We start from the raw sequence: 23,690 nt of genomic DNA, 5'->3' as shown, positions 1-23,690 counted from the left end.
CCTGTCGTCTAGGACGCTGAATATGCAGAACACATCTTCTATTTCATAGTACACTCTGCTAGAACTACAACTTGTTGCTAATTTTCCTTAAAGCCAATCAAGGAAAAAAACCTATCACTACAACTACATTTCACTGAAAAGATTTATTAAGACTGGCCATGAAGGAACCCTGTGATGAAAAGGCACGCCTGGTAAAAAGAATGCCCTAAATAACATTTATGAAGTAAGAATGGAGAAAGCAGTCGGGCACTGGTTACAATCAAACAGTCAATCAAATGTCTTCTTAAGTGTTTAGTTTTCAGAACTGTAACGATGATGATGAGTGTTAAGGATTGTAGTTTCTACATTTAAGCACATGTGGCTCTGGCAGTAACAGTTTCCTGCCTCCAGTATGTACTTAGGACGGCGAGATTGGTCATATCCTTAGGAAAATGTACAACAATTTTCTTGGCCTAAGTACTAACAATAAAAACTACAGAACGCACATTTTATGGAAAATTATAAGTCAGTTTAACACATGAACATACAAAAGAATTTCCTTTGTAGAAACCCCACGCTACCTGCTTGCTGATACTCAGGTTTCATCACTATTTTCAATGAAGAAACCTTTTTGCTCACTCTCTAATTTAAGCACCTTAACATCAAAGGAAGATTAAAACAGTTTACTGATTTAAATAAAAAGAAAGAAACAAATCTTTACTAACTTCCAGACACCAAAAAGGTTCTCTGCTAGCCAAAATAACAATAATAATTTCTTAGCAATAAATAAAAAAAAAAAACATGTGCACAGACAAAGAGAAAAAAGAAGCAAAAATGTGAAAAAACAAAGCATGTGACAGAATTTGAAGAGAATGGGAAAAGTGAGCAGCAAAGTTATACTGGAAGGGACAGGCATTCAGCCAACAGGTCCTCCGTCCTCACCTTCCTCTCTTCACTACAAACAACTTCACAGAACAGAAGAAACATGCACTTTGGAACGAGAGAGCAAAGTTTCAGACTTGGTGCTGCCCAGTGCAGCAGCAGTGCAACAGGAGTGGAGCATCAGTACAGCAGCAGTGCAGCCTCAGTGCAGCAGGAGGGCAGCCTCAGTACAGCAGCAGTGCAGCAGCAGGGCGGCAGCAGGGCGGCAGCAAGGCAGCCTCAGCGCAGCACCAAGGCAGCCTCAGCGCAGCAGCAGGGCAGCCTCAGTGCAGCAGCAGGGCAGCCCCAGTGCAGCAGCAGGGCAGCCCCAATGCAGCAGCAGGGCAGCAGCAGTGCAATGAGGCTTCCTGCAGAGTGCAAAGGAATTAATGTCTATGAAGAAGATTAGCTGTGAAGAGCTAGACACGTTACTGATTACAGTTGCTACAGTAATTAATGCAAGTGCAGTCCAAGCAAGACCTGCAGTGCTAATGATGTGAGGAAAGTTTCATGCACTACAAGTGAATGTAATCTTCCACTTATATAAAAACTGACAATGAAAATCAATTTTGCAAGTGATTTGTTACCTAAGTAATTAAAGTATTATAGATTTAAGGTGATGCCTATGAAGTCGCTCACGTGCAGTGACAGGAAGGAAAGGAAGTGCAGATAAAGACCTTCACTGAATCCTAAAAACCTAAGCATGTGTGCAGGAAGCTAGGAGAATGCCAGCTGCTATCCATATTAGGAACGTAAATTACACCTGACCATGACCACGGCTCTCAGTGCCTAAACCTAGAAGAGGAATAACAAGGCCAACCTCCAACACCAAGCTTAACAAGGTTATGATCAGCCAGCCTAACAGTTTTTAATTTTGTAAAAATAACACATGGGAAAAAACTTTCTGTGTGGTGTGTGTGTGCATGTACACACACGTACATATGCATGTTCTCCATATTCATGTATGCAGGGTCACACAGTGTATGGAGACACATGCATAGACAGGATCCTGGGTATGACATGGAAACCAAAAGGCAAGCAGAGTTTGAAGCTGCTCGGATGCCACTCCTTGTTTTGGAAACAAGCTCGTTCATGGATAGGCCTGAACCTTGTAACAGTGACTCACCAAGGCTGGCTGACCAGTGATCTCAAGACATCCATCTATGTGTCCATCCGCTGTCCCTGAGCTTGGTTTACAAGCACATGCTTCCATGCCAACATTTTTCCTTTGGGTGCTGGGGATCAACTTAGGCACCCAGGCTTGTACAGAAGCATTTTGCTGACTGAATTGTCCCTCTATCCTCAGGGAGGCATGGTATATAAAAAGTATGCTACAGCTATGTTTGTTAAGTGAACATGTTTGTTAATGGAGTCAAAACTTGCTGCAATTTACAAACAAGTCCTTTGAGAATAAAAAAAAAATGAAGTTTCTAAGCCGGGCGGTGGTGGTGCACGCCTTTAATTCCAGCACTTGGGAGGTAGAGGCAGGCGGACTTCTGAGTTCGAAGCCAGCCTGGTCTACAGAGTGAGTTCCAGGACAGCCAAGGCTACACAGAGAAACACTGTCTCGAAAAAACAAAAACAAAAACAAAACAAAACAAAAAAAAAAAAAAGAAGAAGAAGAAGTTTCTATATAATACAAATTTGTTATGAGACTGACACTTTACAATCTTTATCATATGATATAAAGCAATACATTGTAGAAATCAGAACATGGAGCTCAGAAACTGCCATATCTGAGCATACCATATAGATAGCATAAATAATCAGTAAAGACATTCGAACTGAAACTGATACACAGTAGCAGATTTCACCATGCCTGTCATTAAGATTACTAATGAAACATACAGTCTCATCTTCCCACATAAGCAGACAGTGTGTTTTACAAGGGGGTCAGCATGTAAGCTCAGCCTGACAGTAGATAAGTCAATATTCAAGCAATGGAAAAAGGTAGGGCTATTTTTCTAACAGGCAGTAGGATTTATTTACTCTGATCTGTGTTTAAGTTACCATACAAAATAAGAAATTCATTATGATTATGGGATTTTTTTTGATACATATGTGTCCCTATTTGTTCTTCTCCATACCCTCCCACCCCCCTTACTCCCCACAAAGCTAGTTTGTCTATCTGTCTGTCTGTTCCTCTCCCCCCCCCCACATTAAAATTAGTTTTCATGGCCCTATAGCTGGTTACATAATTCATACTATCCATCAACAAATGTGTAAACACACACACACACAACTTATGAAGGAAGATGACCCAGTGGGTGAATACACCTGACACCAAATCTGACATCCTGAGTCCAATTCCTAGGACCCCTATGATGGAAGGAGAGAGCCACCTCCCCCAGTTAGCTACATATCACTGGATGCCAAAGAATGTGGAGCCTAGCGGATGCCAGAGAGTGAGTACCCCCTGGGCTCCAGAGACTGAGGATTCGACTAGACACTAGAAAGCAAGGATCCTTTTGGGATCCAGAGAACACAGGTTTTAATGGACAACAGACTGAAGGTCCTCCTGGGCACCAGAGAGCAAGGATACTAAGTAATCTAGCACATAAATGCCAGCCTGAGCAGACACAGATGAATGTGGAAAGTACCTCTGAAGAGGCAAGCAGAGGTTATAGAGTTCTGTTTGGGACATTAAGATAAAAGCAAAGTAGCTGAAAAGTCTATAGGAAAACCTGCAAATCCTTTCCAGCTGAAGCTGAGAACACTAAGCATCAGAAAAATAATGTATCCAAAGGCAATCACAAATGTATCAATGCTGTGCTATGGTGGGGTGGGTGGTGGAGGGTTAGAAGTGGTGTGCATTATTCCTCTCTACAGAAACAGAAGGTAAAGAATGGGTCTTCACACATTAAGATGAAGACAGAGCCTCGATCTCAAATTTCTTTTAACTAAGCAAACAGCCACTCACTCAAGCTCTACAGGGTCCAGTGTCCACCCCTGCTGAGTGCACCTATCGGACTATGGCTCTGTCTCCAACCCTCTCATGGTATTGCTAGCACTTGAGCTCAACATTTTTCATCCTCCAAACAGCCAATGAGAATTTCCATCAACTTCATCTCTACTATTGTTTCTCACAACTAAACTCAGCACAGGCTCCCCAGGGAACCTACTCATCAGTGAGAGGCCATTCCACATCACCTACAGACACATTCCACATCTGACTACAGACAGCCACATATTCTGTTGCTGCTTCTACAGCTGCCCTCTTCCAGAATGCCATATACTTAATGTCACATCGCATGTGGCTTTTAAGAATTAAAATTATTTTAATACTATTAAAGATTGCCTTATTTTACTCCACAAACCCTCTGTGTCTTTTTCATAACTTCATTGCTCATTTTTAGTGTTTTACAAAAAAAAATAAAATAAAAATTTTAAGAAACTATGAGCAATTCCCTGATTCAACTGGGATCAGAATAGATAGATAGATAGATAGATAGATAGATAGATAGATAGATCCTAGTCAATGTGTGAGTCCAAGGACAAACTTCATAATTTTTATCATGCAATGATATCCTTTATAAAAAAAAAATGCTCAATATGTGCCAACTGAAAGGTATACCAAAATTAGAGTTCAGAAAGAGCACCTTACATTTCACAATTACCTTTTATCGTTTCCTCCACAACTTCTACCACACGATCTATCTGCTGAACCTGGAAAGGAGAGAGAGAAGTCAGAACATGTCTGGTGAAGCCAAAGTACACTTTCAAAGAACACTGATGTAGGTTTTACTTGATTTACTTAATATTACATAATAAGTAATATTTAAATTAAAATTAAATTACATTAAATAATATATATGCATAGACATAAAATAGATTAGATAAAGATATAAGTGGTGATATAGGTTTTACTTGAATTACTATATATATATACATACATAAAACTATAGATAGATTAGATAGATGATATAGAAATAGACAGAAAGAACCATTTATATGTTTTACTTCATTTACCTAATTAACTATATATGATAGATAGATAAATAGATGATAGGTGATAGATAATAAATAGATGAATGATAGATAATAGATGAGAGACAGATGACAGATAGATGATACGTGGTAGGTAGGTAGGTAGGTAGATAGATAGGTAGGTAGGTAGATAGATAGATAGATAGATAGATAGATAAATAGATAATAAATATATAGGAAGTAGATAGATAAACAAAAATAATCTATGGGACTATCCTGAGAAATAGTTAAGGATGTCTCGCACAGTGTAAGACATAAGCTGTGTATCGTCTAGCATCACTGTTACTAGGGCTGGAACCATTACCCCAGAAGGAGGAAGACTGAGAAAGCTCAAACTTTTAAGATTCATGAGACTCCTAACCCAAGGTTAAATTGGGGAGATGGGGTTACTTTAAGTTGTAGTTTAGTGAGGTATCCCCAAACTGGTGTTGGATTTTCAGTGAGGAGATACCCTGCTTTGTCAAGTACCACTGTAATAAAGTAATAAACTCACTAGTGTACTAAGGCTAAAAATCAGTTGAATTATATATTTGATCTATTGTCATACTCTTAACTGGTTGAATAGACATTTGCTCTTATCTCCCAAGAAAAAGACAGATAATAGCTTTCCACATAAACTCAACACAAGATGAATCATAAATTTAATTTTAATCAAAATATGTCTTCCTACAAAGCTTCAAGTTATAGGACATAAAATGGCAGATTACACAATAGAATATGCCAATATTAAAGAGATACATGGGAAGAAATCTTGTGCTTCATTATTTCAATTTTTAAAATCCTTTCAGTGAGTTAATACCTAGTAGTGAGTACCATATTCAGACCCAAGGTATCCATGGTCAATAGGAAAGGTCATTTTCCACATGCAAGTGACCAGGGAAGAATTCCCAGAGTACAGCAAGAACATAGAGAAAGGAAATCAAAGGGAGTGAGGGACTCAAAAGAGTCTTCTGAATGAAGGCAGGAAAAGACACTAGGAAAACCAAGGGACATACAGAAAGTTAGAATGTAATGAAGGCAGTTCAACAAATAAAATTGTGTTCTCAGAAGTTAGAGAAGTTAATTGGAATAGCTCAAAGTTGATCATCTAAAAATTCTCCAATATCATTGTGCGCTCTCTTCTCTTCTCTTCTCTTCTCTTCTCTCTGTCTCTCTCTGTCTCTCTCTGTCTCTCTCTGTCTCTCTCTGTCTCTGTTTCTTTCTGTCTCTCTCTCTCTGTGTCACACACACACACACACACACACACACACACAAAGACAAAAGGGAAAAAAAGAAGACAAAACGCTCAGGAAATGTAAAGCACAGTAAAATGTGACTAAATCAATCCATAATACCACTAACCTCAGGAAAGTAGCTCTGGCTGATCTGAACTTGTAGAGAAGACTAACCTCAAACTCAAAGAGACCTGCCTGCCTCTGCCTCCAGTGCTGGATTTAAAAGCACACTCTGACATGCCTGCCTTACCGTCTATTTTTGCTGCACAAATAAAATAACTCATGAAAAATAGATCCTAAGATTCATTCTGGAGTGTATGCATGTGTTCTCTGCGGCTGTTTTCATTTTACCACAGCAGAGTTTTTTATACACATGTACAAGTTAAAATCCAAGAGACAGGTGTATGTGGATACATCATCGTTGCATTTAGGTCTATGGTGCTCATTTTGCCAGCTGCCTAGCATCCTGTTCACTGAGGGAACCACATGCATTCATCTACACCCTACTGAGAAAAAGAACAGCACTATCATTCCACAGTGATGCAGTTGTCCTAGACTGAGATAAGAAGAACCTTTTACACATGATGCATTAAAAACACGTATGATATTGCTGAAAAATATTTCTTTACCCTCAGTGTCTCACACACAAAAATGGGTAGGCGTGCAACCACAAACGTGTGCTGTCTCTCCTTGCTCGTAGGCAGGAGCAGCCTATGTGGACTACTGCAGGTCATCAAACCCAGGAGGAGCACTTTGGAAATCTCAGGAAAAGATGTAGGTACAGTGCTAACAAATCACAAACAAGGAAACAGATATTGTATTCACTATCAATAATAACTTATGTACTTTGGTCTAGATAACTATTTCTTAACAGTTTAAATGCAAAGAGAAGAAAGGTGGTAGAAAAATGTTTAAAATAGGACAAACATTTTTGGTTGTGAGCCTAGCCTTTAATGGTTAAGCCAGGAAAACCGGGGCAAGAGGGGACCATCTCTGGGACAAGCCACAGATCTGGGAGGATATGAGGGTGACCCTATCTGAGATTCACAGTGGCCACCTCCTATAGCCAGGCAGAACTTCCAGTAAAAGGAAGGGAACACCAAACGACGCACAAAACCTTAGACCCAAAATTTATCCTGTCTACATGATGTGCAGGGATCAAGATGGAGAAGAGATTGAGGAAAAAGCCAACCAATGACTGGCCCAACTTGAGACCCATGCCATGAGAGAGCTAACCCCTGACACTGTTAATGATACTCTGCTATGGTTATGGACAGGCACCAGCATAACTGTCTTCTGAGAGCAGCTGATGGAAACAGATGGACTCACACTAAACATGAAATGGAACTCAGGGAGTCTTGTGGAAGAGTCGGGAGAAGAATCAAGGAAGCCAAGAGGGCTCAAGGACACCACAAGACCCCCTTCATATTTGTAGAAGATGTGCAGCTTGGTCTTCATGTGGGTCTCCCAACAACTGGCACAGTGGCTGTCTCTGACTCAGACTCTTCTGCCTACCTTTGGATCCCTTTCCCCCAGCTGGGCTTCCTTGTCTGGCCTCAGTAGAAGAGGATGCACTAGACCTGATGCCATTTAATGTGCCAGGATGGTTGGTACTCAGGGAGAAGGGAGGCTCCCATTTTCTGAGGAGAAGAGAAGGTTTAAAAAAAAGTGAATAAAGGTTGGGTAAGAGGTTGGGACTGGAAAGAGAGGAGGGAGGCAAGATGTGATCAGGATGTAAAATGAATGAATGAATGAATGAATGAATGAACAAAGAAATAGGAGAAGTAATTAAAAAAAAAAAAAGGTTGACAGCATAAAAGCCAAAATATAAACTTTTTTTAAAGCCCACGAACTCTTAAGGAAGAGGGAAGCATTAGAGAAGGAGGGTACTGACGAGGTTCTTAGGAACAAAGTATGCTGTATACATGGAGGAAAACGTCACAAGAAGTTTCATCCATTTGGAGAGAAAAAGGAGGAAGGCAAGAGAACAGAAGGGGACTGGGGAAATGGAGAGGAGGGAGGTTGAAAAGGGAGAGACAGACAGAAACAAGACTAGCATGGAAAGTCTCCTCCACTGAATCAAGGGGTGAGGAGGAAGCACAGCAAGCAGAGCAGGCACTCCTGCAGAGGACATGGGAGATGCAAGCTGGAGAGATTTGTGGCACAGACAAGAGGCAAAGAGAAGAAAATGGTGGAGTATGCAATGGGGCTCAGATGAACCCTGAAACATATGAATAAGCAGAACCACTATTTAGAGAAAGGGAGGGAAGAAGAATGGTGAAAAGGAGAAATCTAGGTTTTAATTAGTGTGGGCTCAGCTGTTCAGTACCTGTGAAGAAAAGTGCAGCCAGTGTCTGCTTATAGAAACAGGTGCTGAAACAGCACGCAGGTGATTCCCACTGGAGTTGGCACCAAAGAAGTGCAAGTTTGGGTAAGTGCAAGTGCAAGTCACAACACACACAGTGACTTGGATTGCCTGGGATTCGGACCACGGTAGGAGGCAGAGGTCTTGGCTAAATTGTGTACAGTATAAAGATGAATTACCAAGGTAGCAATTGAAATTAACAGATAGCAGAAAAAAATGAGAAAAATATGAAATAACTCAGTGACGGGGCCAGAACAATACTATTCCTATATGCTTGTAAATAGAAACAATAATATTCCTATATGCTTGTAAATAGAAAAGTTCAGAGGGAATCCAACACTCGCTCTTATAGGACACAAACAGAATAAGGAAGTGGGGAATGGTGTAGGGTAGTGGACACTTGTTACAATATGTCCATATAACTAAACTATGAACTCTAGTAAAGAAAACAGAAACATGAGCCCACGAGAATCTTGGGTTAAATGGTGGTTTTGAGAAGGATCCACCTCTCTTTGGGACACTGAGGCAGGTAGTAACCACTGTTAGAGTATTGTTAACTACTTTTAAATTAATGTTAATAATTTTAGGCATTGATTAAAGTACTTGCACAGTGTTTGTTTTTCATTTAAGCTAAGATAATTTGAGGCCCAGACACTAATTGGCAAGTTAGATCCTTCCGTCAAGCAGCTGGCTGGATTGCCCACTATGCACAACACTTACACAGCAACCACATCTGCTCCACGAAAGCAACTCCAGCTCCAGAGGGCATGTCCCCAGACATGACTGGTTCAACTGGCTTGCACCAAGCTTCTTACCATCAAAAGGCTCAAAGCTAGCAACCATTTTCATCTAGCATTTCCCCCTGCATGTCCAAATGAAGGTCTGTGATTGGTTACAAACACAAACCTTAATTTCTGTGACTGACTGTGCCATGACTGTAGAAACACTCTTGCCCTATCGCTTCAGGAAATATAAGCAGCCTACCTTCATGCTGGTCAGGAGACTTCTATTTATGCTGCTCCCAGATGAAAATGAGCCTTCATGAAAGGCTTTGCCCACTATGTCCCTTGCCTACATTCGCCATTGCCATCAGTAGACTGAGTGATAACATAGAAGCCAGCAGAAGCAGCAGCAAAGCAGCAGCGGTGGCAAAGTCAGTGGTGAGCGTGCCACCCTGGTGGCAGCAGGAACAACAGAAATGGGAAGAGACCTGAAGCACTAAAGAAAGTCACTATGACAGAAACCAGAATAAATAGAGAGACAGAGAGAGAATGAAAACTTCCAAAGGAGAGATGAGAGTACCAGCATATGGGGCCTGTTTGAAAGCTGTAACACAAGCAGTGAGTGACATCTGCTGCTACTGCTGCTGCTGCTGCTGCTAATGGTGGTGGTTGTGGTGGTGGTGGTGGTGGTGGTGGTGGTGGTGGTAATGCTTGCAATACAGTCTGACATTTCCTCAGTTAAACACAGTTATTATATAACTCAGCAGTTCTAAATCTATACAACAGAAATGAAACTTATACACACAAAAAGCCTGTGCACACTGTTTATAGCAACATTTATAATGAGCAAAGGCTGAAATATCCACCAACTGATAATGAAACATACGCCATAAAAGAGACAGGAGCAATGAGACATGCTACATGTCTACGCTCAGTAAGAAATCAGAGTGGTCCTCACATTGTGCAACCCCATTAGATGAAATGTCCACAAGAAGTCAGAGGGGCAGCAAGTTAGTGACTACTGTCCACAGATGGGCCAAAGAGGAAAGAGACAGGTGCACTAGGGAGCCTGTGTTTCTGGCAGGAGTAAAGAGTGTTCTGACACTGTCTGTGGTGATGGTCATCGACTCTAAATAAACTAAAAACCACAGGACTACACACTGCAGATGGATGTATTGTGAGAAGTATGAATTGTAGCTCAAGAAAGCCATTACATCTAAAAACAACAATAACAAAAGATGAAATTAGCTGAATGTTGTACTGCGAAGGTCGTTAAAGAAAAGCACAACTGAGGAAAGCACACAGCCTGAGGGACCATGAGGACTCACAACTCTATTCAACAGTGGACAGCTGGGGGCTCTGCATCCATAAAAGACAAAAGAGCAGGAAGAAGTGTGCATAAAAACAAAATAAGAAACCATTATTTTTACTTAATTACAAGGAAGCAGAAAAGAAGTTCATTATGTAATTTGTGAAGCTATTGTGTCCATTTGCAGTGATAAGGACAGTAGAGAAAATAAGGAGAAAAGGCAGGGAGGAGGAGGAAGCACAGTCTTGGGCAGAAGAGGAAGAAGGCCAAGTTGAGTGCAGGTGGGAGGAGGGAGGGGCCAGAGCAAGACAAACCCCAACTCCACTTGAGGAGGGCACAACAGACTGAATTTCCACTGAAGAGAAAGGAAAGCTATTCTCAGCACCATAAACTGCAGCCCTGGTTACATAAAAGCTTATTCAACATCATATAATTCAAACAAAATACGTAAAGCAGTATCTTGTGTCCTTCAGGCAATTGATTATAAATATACAGGGAAAAACAAAACAAAGTATGCAGCATGTTCTCTTACTGGCTCCATATGTTCTGAATGAGGAAGCAAGGACTTGGTAACCATACAATTCATAAATAACAGTACTGATTCATTCTGGTGAGGGACTTTCAAAGGCCCCATACAAATATTTTACCCTGCTCTCAGAAAAGACTTCAGGGTCACAGCTGAACATAGAGGAAACGAGCCGACATGCTGGCACCTAAAGCAAGTGAAAGGTGCTGTTCCCACATCTCCAAACTGTTGAGAGTAGAACTTTCTCCAGAGCTGGAGCTACTCACAGCTGTGCCAGCCACTGTGTCTATTACAAATCACCTGTGGTCACTACATACTCAGCTGAAACACCGAATGTTTAAGCCATGTGGAAGAGGAAGATTTAAGGGATTGTAAGTCAGCAGGTCACTTTGCAAGCCAGCTCTTAGAAGCCAATGAACACAGCACATTGAACAAAGACAGCTTCCCAGTTAGGCTAGAAAGCAAGGCCATGTGCCGGTGTCCCCAAGAGTCCAGGCAGAAGGACTTACTCGACTGCCAGCATCTAGAGTATTTTTCCTAAACAGCCTGTGAGACAAGCCAATGGGTAGTAGAATCATGAAGCCAACATCTAAGAAAGTCTTCGTTTTCTGGTTGCATGCTAGTATTGAACATGAGTTACCACTTTTAATCCTAAACATTCTGGGGATCAAACTCAGGACACCAAGCTTGGCAGCAAGCATGCTTATCCACCGAGCTGCCTCACCTAACCTTATATAAAATAAAGCTTTATTTTCAAAATCATTGGTGAGCTTCCTGAGCAGATCTTCAGTAGAATGGTGGGAAGGAAAAACTGCCACCATGTAGTAAGCATATACTGACTGAACACAACTACACTCTCAGGGAAGCTTCTTAAACATTTTCCATTGTGGCACCTATTTGCATAGAAAAATTTTATATGGATTTCAGGATAAAGATATCCATTATAAAATAGTATATAAATCAAACATTTGCTGATAACAAATCATAAGAAATTTATTTGAATATATTTCATCAGTATATAATTTCACCATTCATTTTAAATGAAAGCAAATTTGCATACCAATGAGATAGAAGGACTTGCTTGTCTCTAACAGCACAATCCAAAGATGTATACTGATTTGATAGATTAAAGAATAATTGTAAAAAAAAAAATCACAAATGTCTTTGTTTTCTGTAATTCAAACATTACGTTTCTGGGGAAGAAGAAAGCTTTATCTGAACAGGAAATGCTCAGCAGTTCACAACATCTGTAGTCTGAAAACATGGTGGCTCACAGCACGCATGCGTAGTCTGGAATCTGAGCTGAGGCATTTCAGGCAGCGGTGTTCGTTGGGGCTGTGGGACCTGACAGCATGCTCAGTACAAAGTGCAGAGATGTGTTCAGAAACAAGTCTACAGTGAAGTCACATGATACAGCAAGGTAAGTACTGTCAGAAACACAGAAGATTAGCTACGTGGTGATGTGAATTTATTTTTGGTTGCTAGGCATTCAAAAATATTTCTCACTTGCCAAATGTTTCATGGCCATCCCCATTCCACTCATTTTCCTGACCATAGGGTCACAACCCATAGTTCAAGAAGCTTTGCACTGGGTCATTTTGGGGACTAAGGCAAGCAGTCTCTGCACTTCTCAGATCTGACTGCCCAACAGTTATGTATAAGAACAAAACTACAAAAGGAAAAATCTTTGGTCAAAATGATCAGTGAACATTTACTGGGTACACTTATGTATACATGAGTGGAGAAGGCTGGAGAAACACACAGTGGTTAAAGTGATGAAAAGCTTGTCCTGGTATAAAAAATTAAATTGGAATCATAGGCTTTGTGGAAAAATAAAATCACTTAAGTGTACAACCATATTTCCAAACCTAAAACCCTAACTCTGTGTTAAGTTAGACACAGTGAAAGATACAGGAAGCCAAGGCACCCATAGACAGGATGCTGGAGAACCATGTGGCAGTACAGAGCTGTATAGTATGGTTCCCCAGATGCTGACACCTGGAGGTGAGGAAAACACAAACAGAGCATTTTAAAACATACATTTATGTACTGGGGAGGATGGGCAGGGAGCTCAGTAAGGTGGGGATTTGGTATGATGTGGAGAGCAACGACAGTGGGTGAAGACTAGGACATTGCAAGGCATAAAGCCCATAGTGTAGCTTTTTACAATGCTAGTGTCTTAGTGAGAAAATCTGTGTGTGTGTGTGTGTGTGTGTGTGTGTGTGTGTGTGTGTGTGTGTGAGAGAGAGAGAGAGAGAGAGAGAGAGAGAGAGAGAGAGAGAGAGAGAAGAAAAGGTTTCAGAGGAGATGCAGGCAGTATGTCTAGAAGTCATAAGGAATCCAGCAGCAGGAGGAGGTAAACTGAGCTAACAACATGGCGAGTTCTTCTATTTATCCATGGGCCCACTCTTACCCCAATGATGCTCAGTCCTTTGAGGTAGTCCTGACGAGGCTGGGCTTGGGGAACACAGCCAGCGAGGACAACTTTCTTATTCTCCTCTTGAGCTTTTCTGTAACAGTGAAGAAAATCATTGTAAATTCTAGGCTCACTGACACAGCCTTAGAAATTGATGTTAGTGCACCTAAGTTCTCCACTTACGAAGACCATCTAATATGAACCAGGATTTTCTGGCAATGGGCTAAAGAAAACATTCACTGTTAAACTTCTGTACGATATGCCTGTTTCTCAGACATTTGTCTGTTAGGGCCTTTCACTACCACCATATTGCCAAACAAAACAATCACACAAAGTTTGCAACACTGTTATGAAACATGTGCTGATAAACAAGCTAAGCCTTCAAACAAGTCATGCATTTAAAATGTTAGTAAGAATGCACATAAAACATCATATAATCTTTCTTAAACTTTACACAATATAAAATTAAAGTATAGTTCAAAACAATTCCAACAGGAGTGAAAAATAGAAGGTAAAATATCTCATACCATTGAATTCTCAATCTCCCTGCAGATTCCTTCTCCCTAGACAACCTATAGTTATTGGTTTCCTATGCTGGTTGTCAACCTCCACATAGCAAGCATGACTAGATGATATATGTTTTCACAGATATGCATATATGTACATATTTGTACACATATTCATCTGTGAGAAAGACTGGTTAACGAAGCCTGGTCTCATCGATGGGTTAATCCATTAGTGACTATTCAATGGGCTATGTGGAAGTGATGTGGGAACATGATGTGGAAGTGAAGTCTTGGGAACAGGAAGAGTGGACCTTGTCCCTGGATCTTCACCTTACTGCTTTCAGTTTCTTCCTCGTCCTCACTTTCTGGCTGCTAAGGTATGAGCACTTTTTTTGTTTGTTTCGTGTTTTTTTGTTTATTTGTTTTTTTTTTTTTTTTGGTTTTGTTTTTTTGGGTTCCACCATAATGTTCTGCACTGTTACCCACAGACCACTGACAAAATCAACTTACAACATAAGTCAAAAGAAAGGTTTTTTTTCCCTATAAATTAATTTCCTCTGATATTTTTCCACAGCAATAAAAGCTGACAACCACATAAGCTCTAATTTGAAGCTGGTTCAGATGCATATCTGGCATTTGAAGCAATACGAGGCATTTCGTTCCTGAGGAGTGAAGGGGCATGTCTGTGGTGAGCATCACAAAAGCCATTCACTGCCTTCAGCAACACTGGTTTAATGCTAGTCACAGCAGATGTGTGTGACTAAACCTCCTAGGGTCAATGATACCCTCTCTCATTTTAAAATTAGATATGCATGCCTTTGACTCTTTTTCAAGAGCATCAATTTGGAAGTTCATTACTGGTTTCCCTGCTGCATTCATGGGTGCCATAGTTTGTGCATCAGGCTGGGACCATGCTACTCTAGCACCCGAGAAAGCTGAGGTGCTTATAGCTGAGGCTCTGGATTTGACTTTGGAATATATGTCAAGCAATGACTTATCTCCATACCCTGCATATATTTGTTGTCTTTTTTTTGACAACTTTTCTAGGGCACAGGTTCAGAATTAGAAGCCAACGGTAACAAGAAGAAAAATCCTGGGTCAAGTAGAGCTAGGTCCTTGCAATTAGAAGTCACATCAAAACTTCAGGGAAATACAAGAAGGGTTAAATGAATAAATGAGTGCATATAAATTTACTAATTTTTGTTTAGGTTTGAAATTTTAAATTATAACATTTCTTCTTTCTCTTTCCTCTGTCTAACCCCTCTCATACACCCCACCCAACTCTCCTTGAAATTCATAGCCTTTTTTCATTAAATGTTTCTGCATGTATGTATGTGTGTGTGTATATATATATATAATGTATATTTGAATATATATAAATATTTCTAAATATAACCTGTTCTATCCATGTAATGTTACTTGAATGTATGTTTCCAAGCCTGACCATTTGGCATTGGACAATCAGTTGGCATGCTCTTTCCTGGAAGGACCACCTCTCAGTCACCTCCTTCTCTGTGTAGGGCTTTTCTCTGTTCAGTTTTACTTGCTCATTAGCATCATCCTTGTTCAGCTCATGTTTGGATGGTTGTAAGAAAAACATTTACAAGTGTAGATTCTGGTGTCAGTAGGAGACACAATCTCACAGCAAACTCCCTGATCCTTGACTCTTACATTCTTTCCAATTCCTCTTCTACAATGGTCCCTGAGTCATAGCTGTGGGAGCCTTTTGTCCATATATCCATTAGGACTGGGCTCCACAGCCTGATTGGTTGTGCAACCTACAAATTTCCTACTTCAAGAGCCTTCCTAAATGTTCTGCTTCATTAAGAGCCCTTTGATAAAATTTTCCTACTTGCTAAAATAATTTCATTAAAAAACCAAGCTTGTACTTTGGTGACTCACAGTACATCCAAAGGAACTCATCACCTATCTCTGCCATATGATTACACTTTATTGATAAGCACTTCACTTCAAACAAATATGCTTTTATAGTACATGCAAAACTCAACATAACAGTTAGCACTGTGCTTTCTGAGACCCTTCACTATACCATGTAGGATCACAGCCATGCATCAAAAGATCACCAATAATTGTTCTCCAAGAAAATGTCTGGGGCCATAGAGATGGCTCAGCAGTTAGGAGCACTTGACACTCTTGCTGAGGACCCTAGTTCAGTTCCCAGCACCCACATGGAAACTCAGAATTATCAATACCTTCTTCCGACATCCTTAGGCACCAGGTATGCACATGGTACACCCACATTCATGAAGGCAAAACACTCATACACATAAAATAATAAAATAAATCAAAATAATTTTTTAAGAAAATGCCTGTTTCCCATGAAATGATTTTAAGAGAACATACAAATGAGGAAGAATCAGGCCTGCAATTCAACAGACAATTTAATAAAAGATGATATGAGAAACCTGTAAGCACCTTGGCAGCAACCACACAGCTCTCAGCATCAAAGAAGAGAGCAGGAGTCTTGAAGAGAAGATCAACATGCAAACAAAAAAAGCCTTCACGAAGACATTTAATCAGCAAAGGTAACAAGAAAAGGGCAGAAAAAAAGAGCACAGAAAGCTGCAGGCAGTTGCTATAGGACGGACAAAGAGGAGAGTGCAGACCAGGAGGACAGAACAGTGTTAGCTACAGCTCCAAGCAGAACAGGCTATGTGCCCAGCACTAAGAACACCAGAAGATTAGGAGCAAAGGTTCGGAAAAGGCCTGACTTAGTAACTTACTAAGAACTATTCCAAGCTGAGTTGAATTTGGCTTCAAAATGGCAGGGCAGATGTAAAATGTAAACGAAACCTCAGGCCAGCCATGGGCTACCAATGCCACACTTTACATGTGACCAAAACAATGCTCCAAAGCTTTACATGCAGTCTCCGAATGGGCCGCTTCTAAGCATTCCTTTCTGACAGTCTGTTCTTTTTATTTATTAAGCTTTGTTCTTGTCAATACAGGGTGAAATTATTTTTCTTTTGATACATATCTAACAGATTTTTTTTAAACTTTTATCCTTCAAAATATGAATGCTGCTAAGAATAATAACTTAAGAAAAGTTTAAAATAGTATGAATTACCATGTCTTCCTTTCAGGTGGCACTGGCATGTTAATTAAAAATTTAATGAATATAAAGTTAATTTAATATTTTGGTTCATATATTCTTGAAACATATCTCCAAATGAGACTAGTGGCATGCACCTGCATAGACCATTAACTTGAGTGACACAGAAAATAAAAATAAAGCAGCGACCTCCTCTTCTGAATAGCAAACAGGCAACAGTTGGTGGAGAAGCTTCAGATTCCCAGCAGCATGAGGACACCTAATGATGACGAAGTCTCATTCCTTTATATCAAAAATAGGAAAACTGAGTTTCAAAAAGATAAAACGGTCTGAGTATGGCAGAGCTAGAGTGAGCCCAAAATCGCCTGGATCCTTCAGTACCACATCCCAGAACAGAATAACAAATACTGAGAAAGCTTCCCTTCTCTAGAACACATGGTTGTGTACCGAGCTGTAACACCAAGCGCCGTCCAGGAAGAACCTCAATTCGGTATCTCTTCTACTCACCCTTGAACAGTGAGCAACATAATGGTCTAATAGAAAACGAGACTGACTGGTGTATGCAGAAAAGCAGAGTTCTTTTTCTACTAGTATCAGGTCAGGGGAGACTGTGGATTCTCTATCTGTACTTCTCTTATTCCTCAGACATGTTCTAAAATTGGTATTAATAACAAAAATATTCATAGCAGTGTAAACCTTCACCTAAAATTTCTTTTATTTAAAAAGTCCTGCTGTGTGTCCTTGTCAGTCTATCAGTAGGCTATCCCTGTGCCCCCAACCCTACCCCTCACCACCTCTGGCCCTTGGGAAATCTTAGTGTCCTGAGAGAGGGAGAACCATCCTTGCACCTCACGTAGGCAGCACAGCAGAGCTGACCATTGTGGTGGGGCTCTCATGTGACCAGGTCCCCAGGGAGAGAGCTTCATGAGGTGGCCTGGGTGATGAATCCCCCACCACTCATCTGGAGAACTGGCCCCAAGGGCATGACAATGAGAGAACCAGACCTATCCTCTCACTGGTTGCAGCATTCGGGCAAGCCAGTACCTAGCCTGGACAACACAGTGGAGCTAGTCCTGATGGCTAAGGCAAGGGTGAGCCAGGCTGGCGAGTATGAGAGCAGGAGAGCTGGCCCAGCCCCTTGCAGGCTGCAGCACGTGGGAAAGTGGGCTCTGCACCTTGATGCTGCAGCACATGGAGCTTACTCTGGAGGCGTGGCGCCTGTGAGCAGGCCCTGAGAGAGGCCATGAGAGCAGGAAAGGAGACCTTGTCTCCTGCCAATGGTGGCACTGCATGGCCTACTGGAGCAGGGTAGGAGAACTCACCCTGGTGGTACAGATTACAGACAGTCGGTACACTGACCAGCTCAGCTATCACCCAAGCCTACATGCAGGGCTCTGAATTCGCCCATCCCAAAATCTGTATCATCTGCAAACAGTGCAGATTTGTGAAAGGGCCAGTCCTGCTGCTCTAAAGCTGTAGGATCTCTGTGACACAGGGCAACAACAGGATAAATGGGAGGAGTCTCTGACCAATGACTCAAGCAATGAACATCTGCAAGTGAAGATGTGAGGACAAAGAGACATACTGTGGGATACACGGTGACATAGTACAGCTTCAACAATGAGATCTTTTCTATGCTTTGGTTTTGGTCGTTGCTTTTTGTTTTGTTGTGGTTTTTATTAGTTTGGTTTTGTTGGGTGCATGTGGGTTTTGGCCAGAGGTCGGGGCTTGCAAGGGCAAAGGGTGGAGATGGGTAGGACTCAGGTATAAGATGTGAAACACACAAAGAGTCAATAAAAAGTCTTAAAAACAATAAATGGCAATTAGAGAAATAAAATTTTGTGAAAAATAAATTCCTTCAGTATATCTAGGTTTTACACTTCTAAGTGTAAAACTCTTCCTCATGACAGCAAAAGAAAGGTCATGGCACTGTGTTTCTGTATGAAGCAAGCATACTTCTACACTCTACAAGAAAGACTCTTGCATTCAGATGTTCTCATGAGGGGTCTCCTGTTTTATGAGTTGATGTATAGACATACAGCCATTTGAAATACAGAAACACACCTAAGCAAATAAGAGAAATTCTGGTATAGTTCATTAGCCACAGTGCCTGCCCTATTCTGAAAGCAGTCAAGAAGGAAATACTTGGCGTAAATGCCAATGTTACTTAAAAGAGGCTGTTGTCACAACTTGGACAGTTGGGCCATGAGCTCCCAATAGCTTGAATAAAATTAAAACCTACTCTAAGATTTACAGACCCAAAATAATGATTCAAACAGATATATTCAGAGGTGTATAGGGGTATTCAATTTCCAAGTAATTGGAGCATAATCTCAGCATCTCAATGGAATGTAATTGTGTACTTTATGCTTTTTGAAGAGGAACAGTGTTACAGGATGTGAGCAATGTGCAGGGCATGTAGTAGACAGGAGACCGTGCCCGTGATAGGAGCAAGAGAAGGTACTCTGGCCAGATGATCAAAATCCACGAGCCTGCTACATGCAAGCAATAATTTCTTTAAAGTTAATTTGGATATGATAAACTCTGATTCCGTAATGTTGCCAAATCCCAATATGAAAGTAACACATAACTAGTGGCATAGTATGGCATAGCTAATGGCTAGTATGCATTTAGCGTGTACAATGCCTTCACCTGAATTTTCCACATTATAAAATAAAAAGACTTGATTCTATGTATCTTCATTGCTCTTACTAGAACTCTTAAAGAGAGGCTGCCCAAGGGCTCAGCATGTAAAAGCACTTGCCTCACAATCCTGAAAACCTGGGTTCAGATCCCCGGAATCCACATGATAAACCTCATATAGTGTTTTGCGTATGTGATTCTATTATTCCTATGGAAAGAGAAAATCTGACACAAGTGAACTGACTGAAAAGCTTGAAAGCCAGTTAAGTAGGAACACACAGCACAATGACGCAATACCAGAAGATGCTGCTTCCGAACAAACTGGGAAGACAAGTGCTGACTCCCAAGAACTGTCCTCTGATCTCCAAATGTGTACATGCACAAACACACAAGCATCCACATAAACACACATGCAAACACTTGTAAATAATAAATACATGGAAAAAGTAAAAAACAGACGATCCAATGAGAAGAAATACATCTTATATTCAATTACACACAAATATAGTATCACTAACCTGAAGTTTATGATGAATCCTTAAATCAAACCAATAAAACTCAAATCCATAAGAGCTACTACAACCCTGTAGAGAATTTTCTTAGTATGTAAGCCACCCCCAACTCCTTTTTGTTGCATTTCTCCTCTAAAAGCAACAAAAGTTATACTTAAGCATAACCTCAGAAAAGTAACATAGCAATTGGATAGAACTAATTTGACCTTAGTGTAGGTGTCATTCATCACAAAGCTATGTAATTAAATACAACTTTTAGCTGGGGGTGGGGGGAGGGATCCTTTTAAAATAGCAGTGGCCTATATACATAGAGCAGACTAAACCTTGGAGCCACTATTCACTTCCAAACCCAGCAAGAACAGTGGTTTCAGAGACAGAAATACCACACACTGTTCTGTATAAAAATGCCCTCTTGACAATATAAATGGGCAAAACAGTATCCACCTCTGGGGGTTAAGCTGTCAGTTTTTCTATTTCCATACTAGCTCATGGACAAACTCACACTAACATCAATTCAAATTATCAACTAAAACAACCATGAAAACAGCACTTGCCATTTACCAACAGGACTTAAACAAACCAAATTATGCTGTAATGTATAACTAAAACCAGGTTTCCTCATTATTACGACCATCCATTATGCAGAGGAAAGTAAAACTCAGCAGAATCATATGGAATGGGAGCTGAGGCTGCGCCAATTAGCTTTGGAAAAGCACATACTCAGAATGTGCCTCAATTGAGTTCACTGTTGTTATCTCCCTAGGGAAAGCTACAATAAAATGTCTATATGTATCCATGAAAAATGATACACAGCACTGCAGCAAGTGGAAAACCCTAAGCTAATCAACTAAGGCATGCTGATTAAACACTAAGTGTGACGCTTGTAGGGGTGGCCCACACCCACAAGTATATGGGCAGCACAAATTAGAGCCTATGAATTATTAAACTTAAAAATCATGACAAGTTGGGGCATCAAGAGGTGGAGGTGAATCTGGAAGGAGTTTAAAATGAATATGATCAGACTACATTGTGTAAAATTCTCAAACAATTAATAATAAATTTTAAAGGAATACACACACACACACACACACACACTGGAGAAATTGCTCAGTGGTAGAATGTTTGCCTACCATGCATAAGACCTAATACCACCCTGGATATACTATTGGTTAGAACAAAATTGACCTGAGATAAGGTGGTACTGATGATGTCTCAGAGGTATAAACATACACATACATATATATGTTTCTAAACCTACATGCTAGCAATAATAATAAAAAGAATTTGCTTAACTATATAATATGTTAATAATTACCCACTTGCACATATAAAATACTTTGCTTATTTGTCTTCTGGCTGAGTAAGGATCTTACTACAAGATATGAACAAACTTGGTGTTCACTTTGTGGCCTAGGTTGGTCTTCAATTCAGAGCAACTCTCCTGCTTCAGCCTCCTACATGTAGGATTGTGGGCATGTATCAATCTTGGGTGATTATCTAATGTTAGGGTAAATTGACATCTAGAGTCAAAATAATAGCTCCATTTCGTTCTGGGGACTGTTCTGTGAATAATAGTCACTTACTGTGAATAACAATCACTCTATTAGTGTTCAAAGTATGCACAAATATACATTCTCGTGTTCACATAAAAATGAATGAGGAGAGTGGAGAAAGCCAACATTGCAGTGGGCTAATGTTAAATTTTTAGCATTGGAAGTAGTAAGAAAAGAGCTACATATTAGTTGTACTTTCAAAACACATAAATAAAATTATACCTGTATGATCATACAAATACTTTAAAATTCTTAATTTAAGGCTAAAAACCAAAAGAACCAGGTCTGAATGAGATGACAGACTCCCATTCAGAATTATCATATAAAAATTGTTATGTAGTAAGTAAAAACTGGAATGAACTATATTTTGATCACAGCCTCATTTAAAAAAATAAATAGGCATGAATTTAATCTCTAAATAACTTTAGCATGTAAACTTAAACACTATGGTCTGAGTCCTCAGAGACTAAGATGACTGAAGGAATAAAAGCTTATAGCACAATGTGTTCCTACAATCCAACAGACAAAACAAAAATATACATGAAAGCAAACCTATAGCGGTGAGGCAAGCAAGGAGAACCCATAAACAATCCGAACCATGGGCCTGTTTAGGTAGAACTCTTACAAACATGACCTATAAAGAAAAGCCACAGAGCCAGGGGAAGGGAAGAGAAAAAGCAGACCTCGCATTGAGGATGAACACATGCTGACATGAATTCCTCTAATGTCACAGCCCCCAGAAGTACTCACAAGTTAAGACCACAAGCACATCTCTACACATACCAGTGTAAATTCTTACATTTGGGTCTGTGAGCTTTACCTCCTCAAAGGCAAGCAGAAGAGACTCATCCATTGATAAAAGACTGCTAAAAACTACACCTAAAGCATCAGTAACTCTACTATGCTTCAAGGAGGCACATCCTTGGAGAACCGTAATCTTGAATAAAACTTGGCCCATAGGAGGCCAACAGTCAAAATGCCTGAAATAGTTAATGGATAAATTATAAGGAAAGAAAAACATGGGGGAAACTATAGATTAACAGAAATGTAGGATGCAGATACATTTAAAAAAAATCATCAGAATTTTACTTTATTGTTTAATGACAAACAAAGAAGGAAATCATAATAAGGAACCCACAAAACTGATCACTAACTCATCAAAATGGTGGTCACTGATAGATGGAGCAAGCTGTGACTGCCACAGTGGGATGGTTTGAATGAGTGGCTCTCAAGGACCATATATTTGAACTCTTGGCTCCCAGTTGGTGCAGTGCCTTGGGAAGGATAAAGAAATGTGGCCTTCTGTCTGACAGAACCAAAGCTACAAGATCTCCATGACACAAGGCCACAACAGGATATCCAAGAGGAGTACCAGTGAGGATCCAGGATTGGTAGTGTAGCAAATCCAGAGGCCAGACCAATGACTCACTGCAATGAACAGTCCAAGAAAAGCTACGTGGGCAAAAGGGCATACTGTGTGAAACACCACAGCTTCCATGGCAAGATGTTTTTTTGTATGTATATGGTTTTGTTTTGTTTTGTTTTGTTTTTGTTTCTTGTTTGTTTTCTTTGGGAGATGCAAGAGTAGATTTGGAGAGACTGGGAGATGATGGAATTGCAGTGCAAGATATGAAATTTAAAAAGAAACAATAAAAAGGTTTTCTAAAGTAATTTTAAAAATTCAGGGAGAGAGAGAGAGAGAGAGAGAGAGAGAGAGAGAGAGAGATATGTGGTGCCTTGTTGGAGAAGATATATCACTAGTGAAGAGCACTGCACTTTCAAAACCCATGCTGTACCCAGTTAGTATGTGTGCACTCTCCCTCCATATCACCACCTCCTACTTGAGGATACAGATGTAAGCTTTCAGCTATTGCTCCACTACCACGTCTGTCTGCCTCTGCCATACTCTCCACCGTGATGATCCCAATAAACTCTTCATTCTATAAGTCCTGTGCTCACGGCAT

At 40.4% G+C, this 23,690-nt stretch overlaps 1 protein-coding gene across 3 annotated transcripts in view; it reads right to left on the bottom strand.

Annotated features, from left to right (window-relative positions):
- Positions 1–23,690, bottom strand: part of Cdkal1 (CDKAL1 threonylcarbamoyladenosine tRNA methylthiotransferase) — a 521,362-nt gene that overhangs the window by 369,235 nt on the left and 128,437 nt on the right. For all 3 annotated transcript variants that reach the window (XR_013112201.1, XM_034511047.2, XM_076939217.1), the window contains exons 6-7: positions 13,437–13,533; positions 4,518–4,566 (exon numbers count right to left, since the gene is read on the bottom strand). Coding sequence is in view for 2 of the 3 variants with exons in the window: in XM_034511047.2 (XP_034366938.1) it covers positions 4,518–4,566; positions 13,437–13,533 (146 nt within the window). In the remaining variant the exon portion in view is untranslated. The remainder of the gene's footprint in view (positions 1–4,517; positions 4,567–13,436; positions 13,534–23,690) is intronic.

The sequence above is a fragment of the Arvicanthis niloticus genome, chromosome 8 (genome assembly GCF_011762505.2).
Source record: "Arvicanthis niloticus isolate mArvNil1 chromosome 8, mArvNil1.pat.X, whole genome shotgun sequence".
Classification (NCBI taxonomy): domain Eukaryota; kingdom Metazoa; phylum Chordata; class Mammalia; order Rodentia; family Muridae; genus Arvicanthis; species Arvicanthis niloticus.
This window is presented reverse-complemented; position numbering and strand designations above follow the sequence as displayed.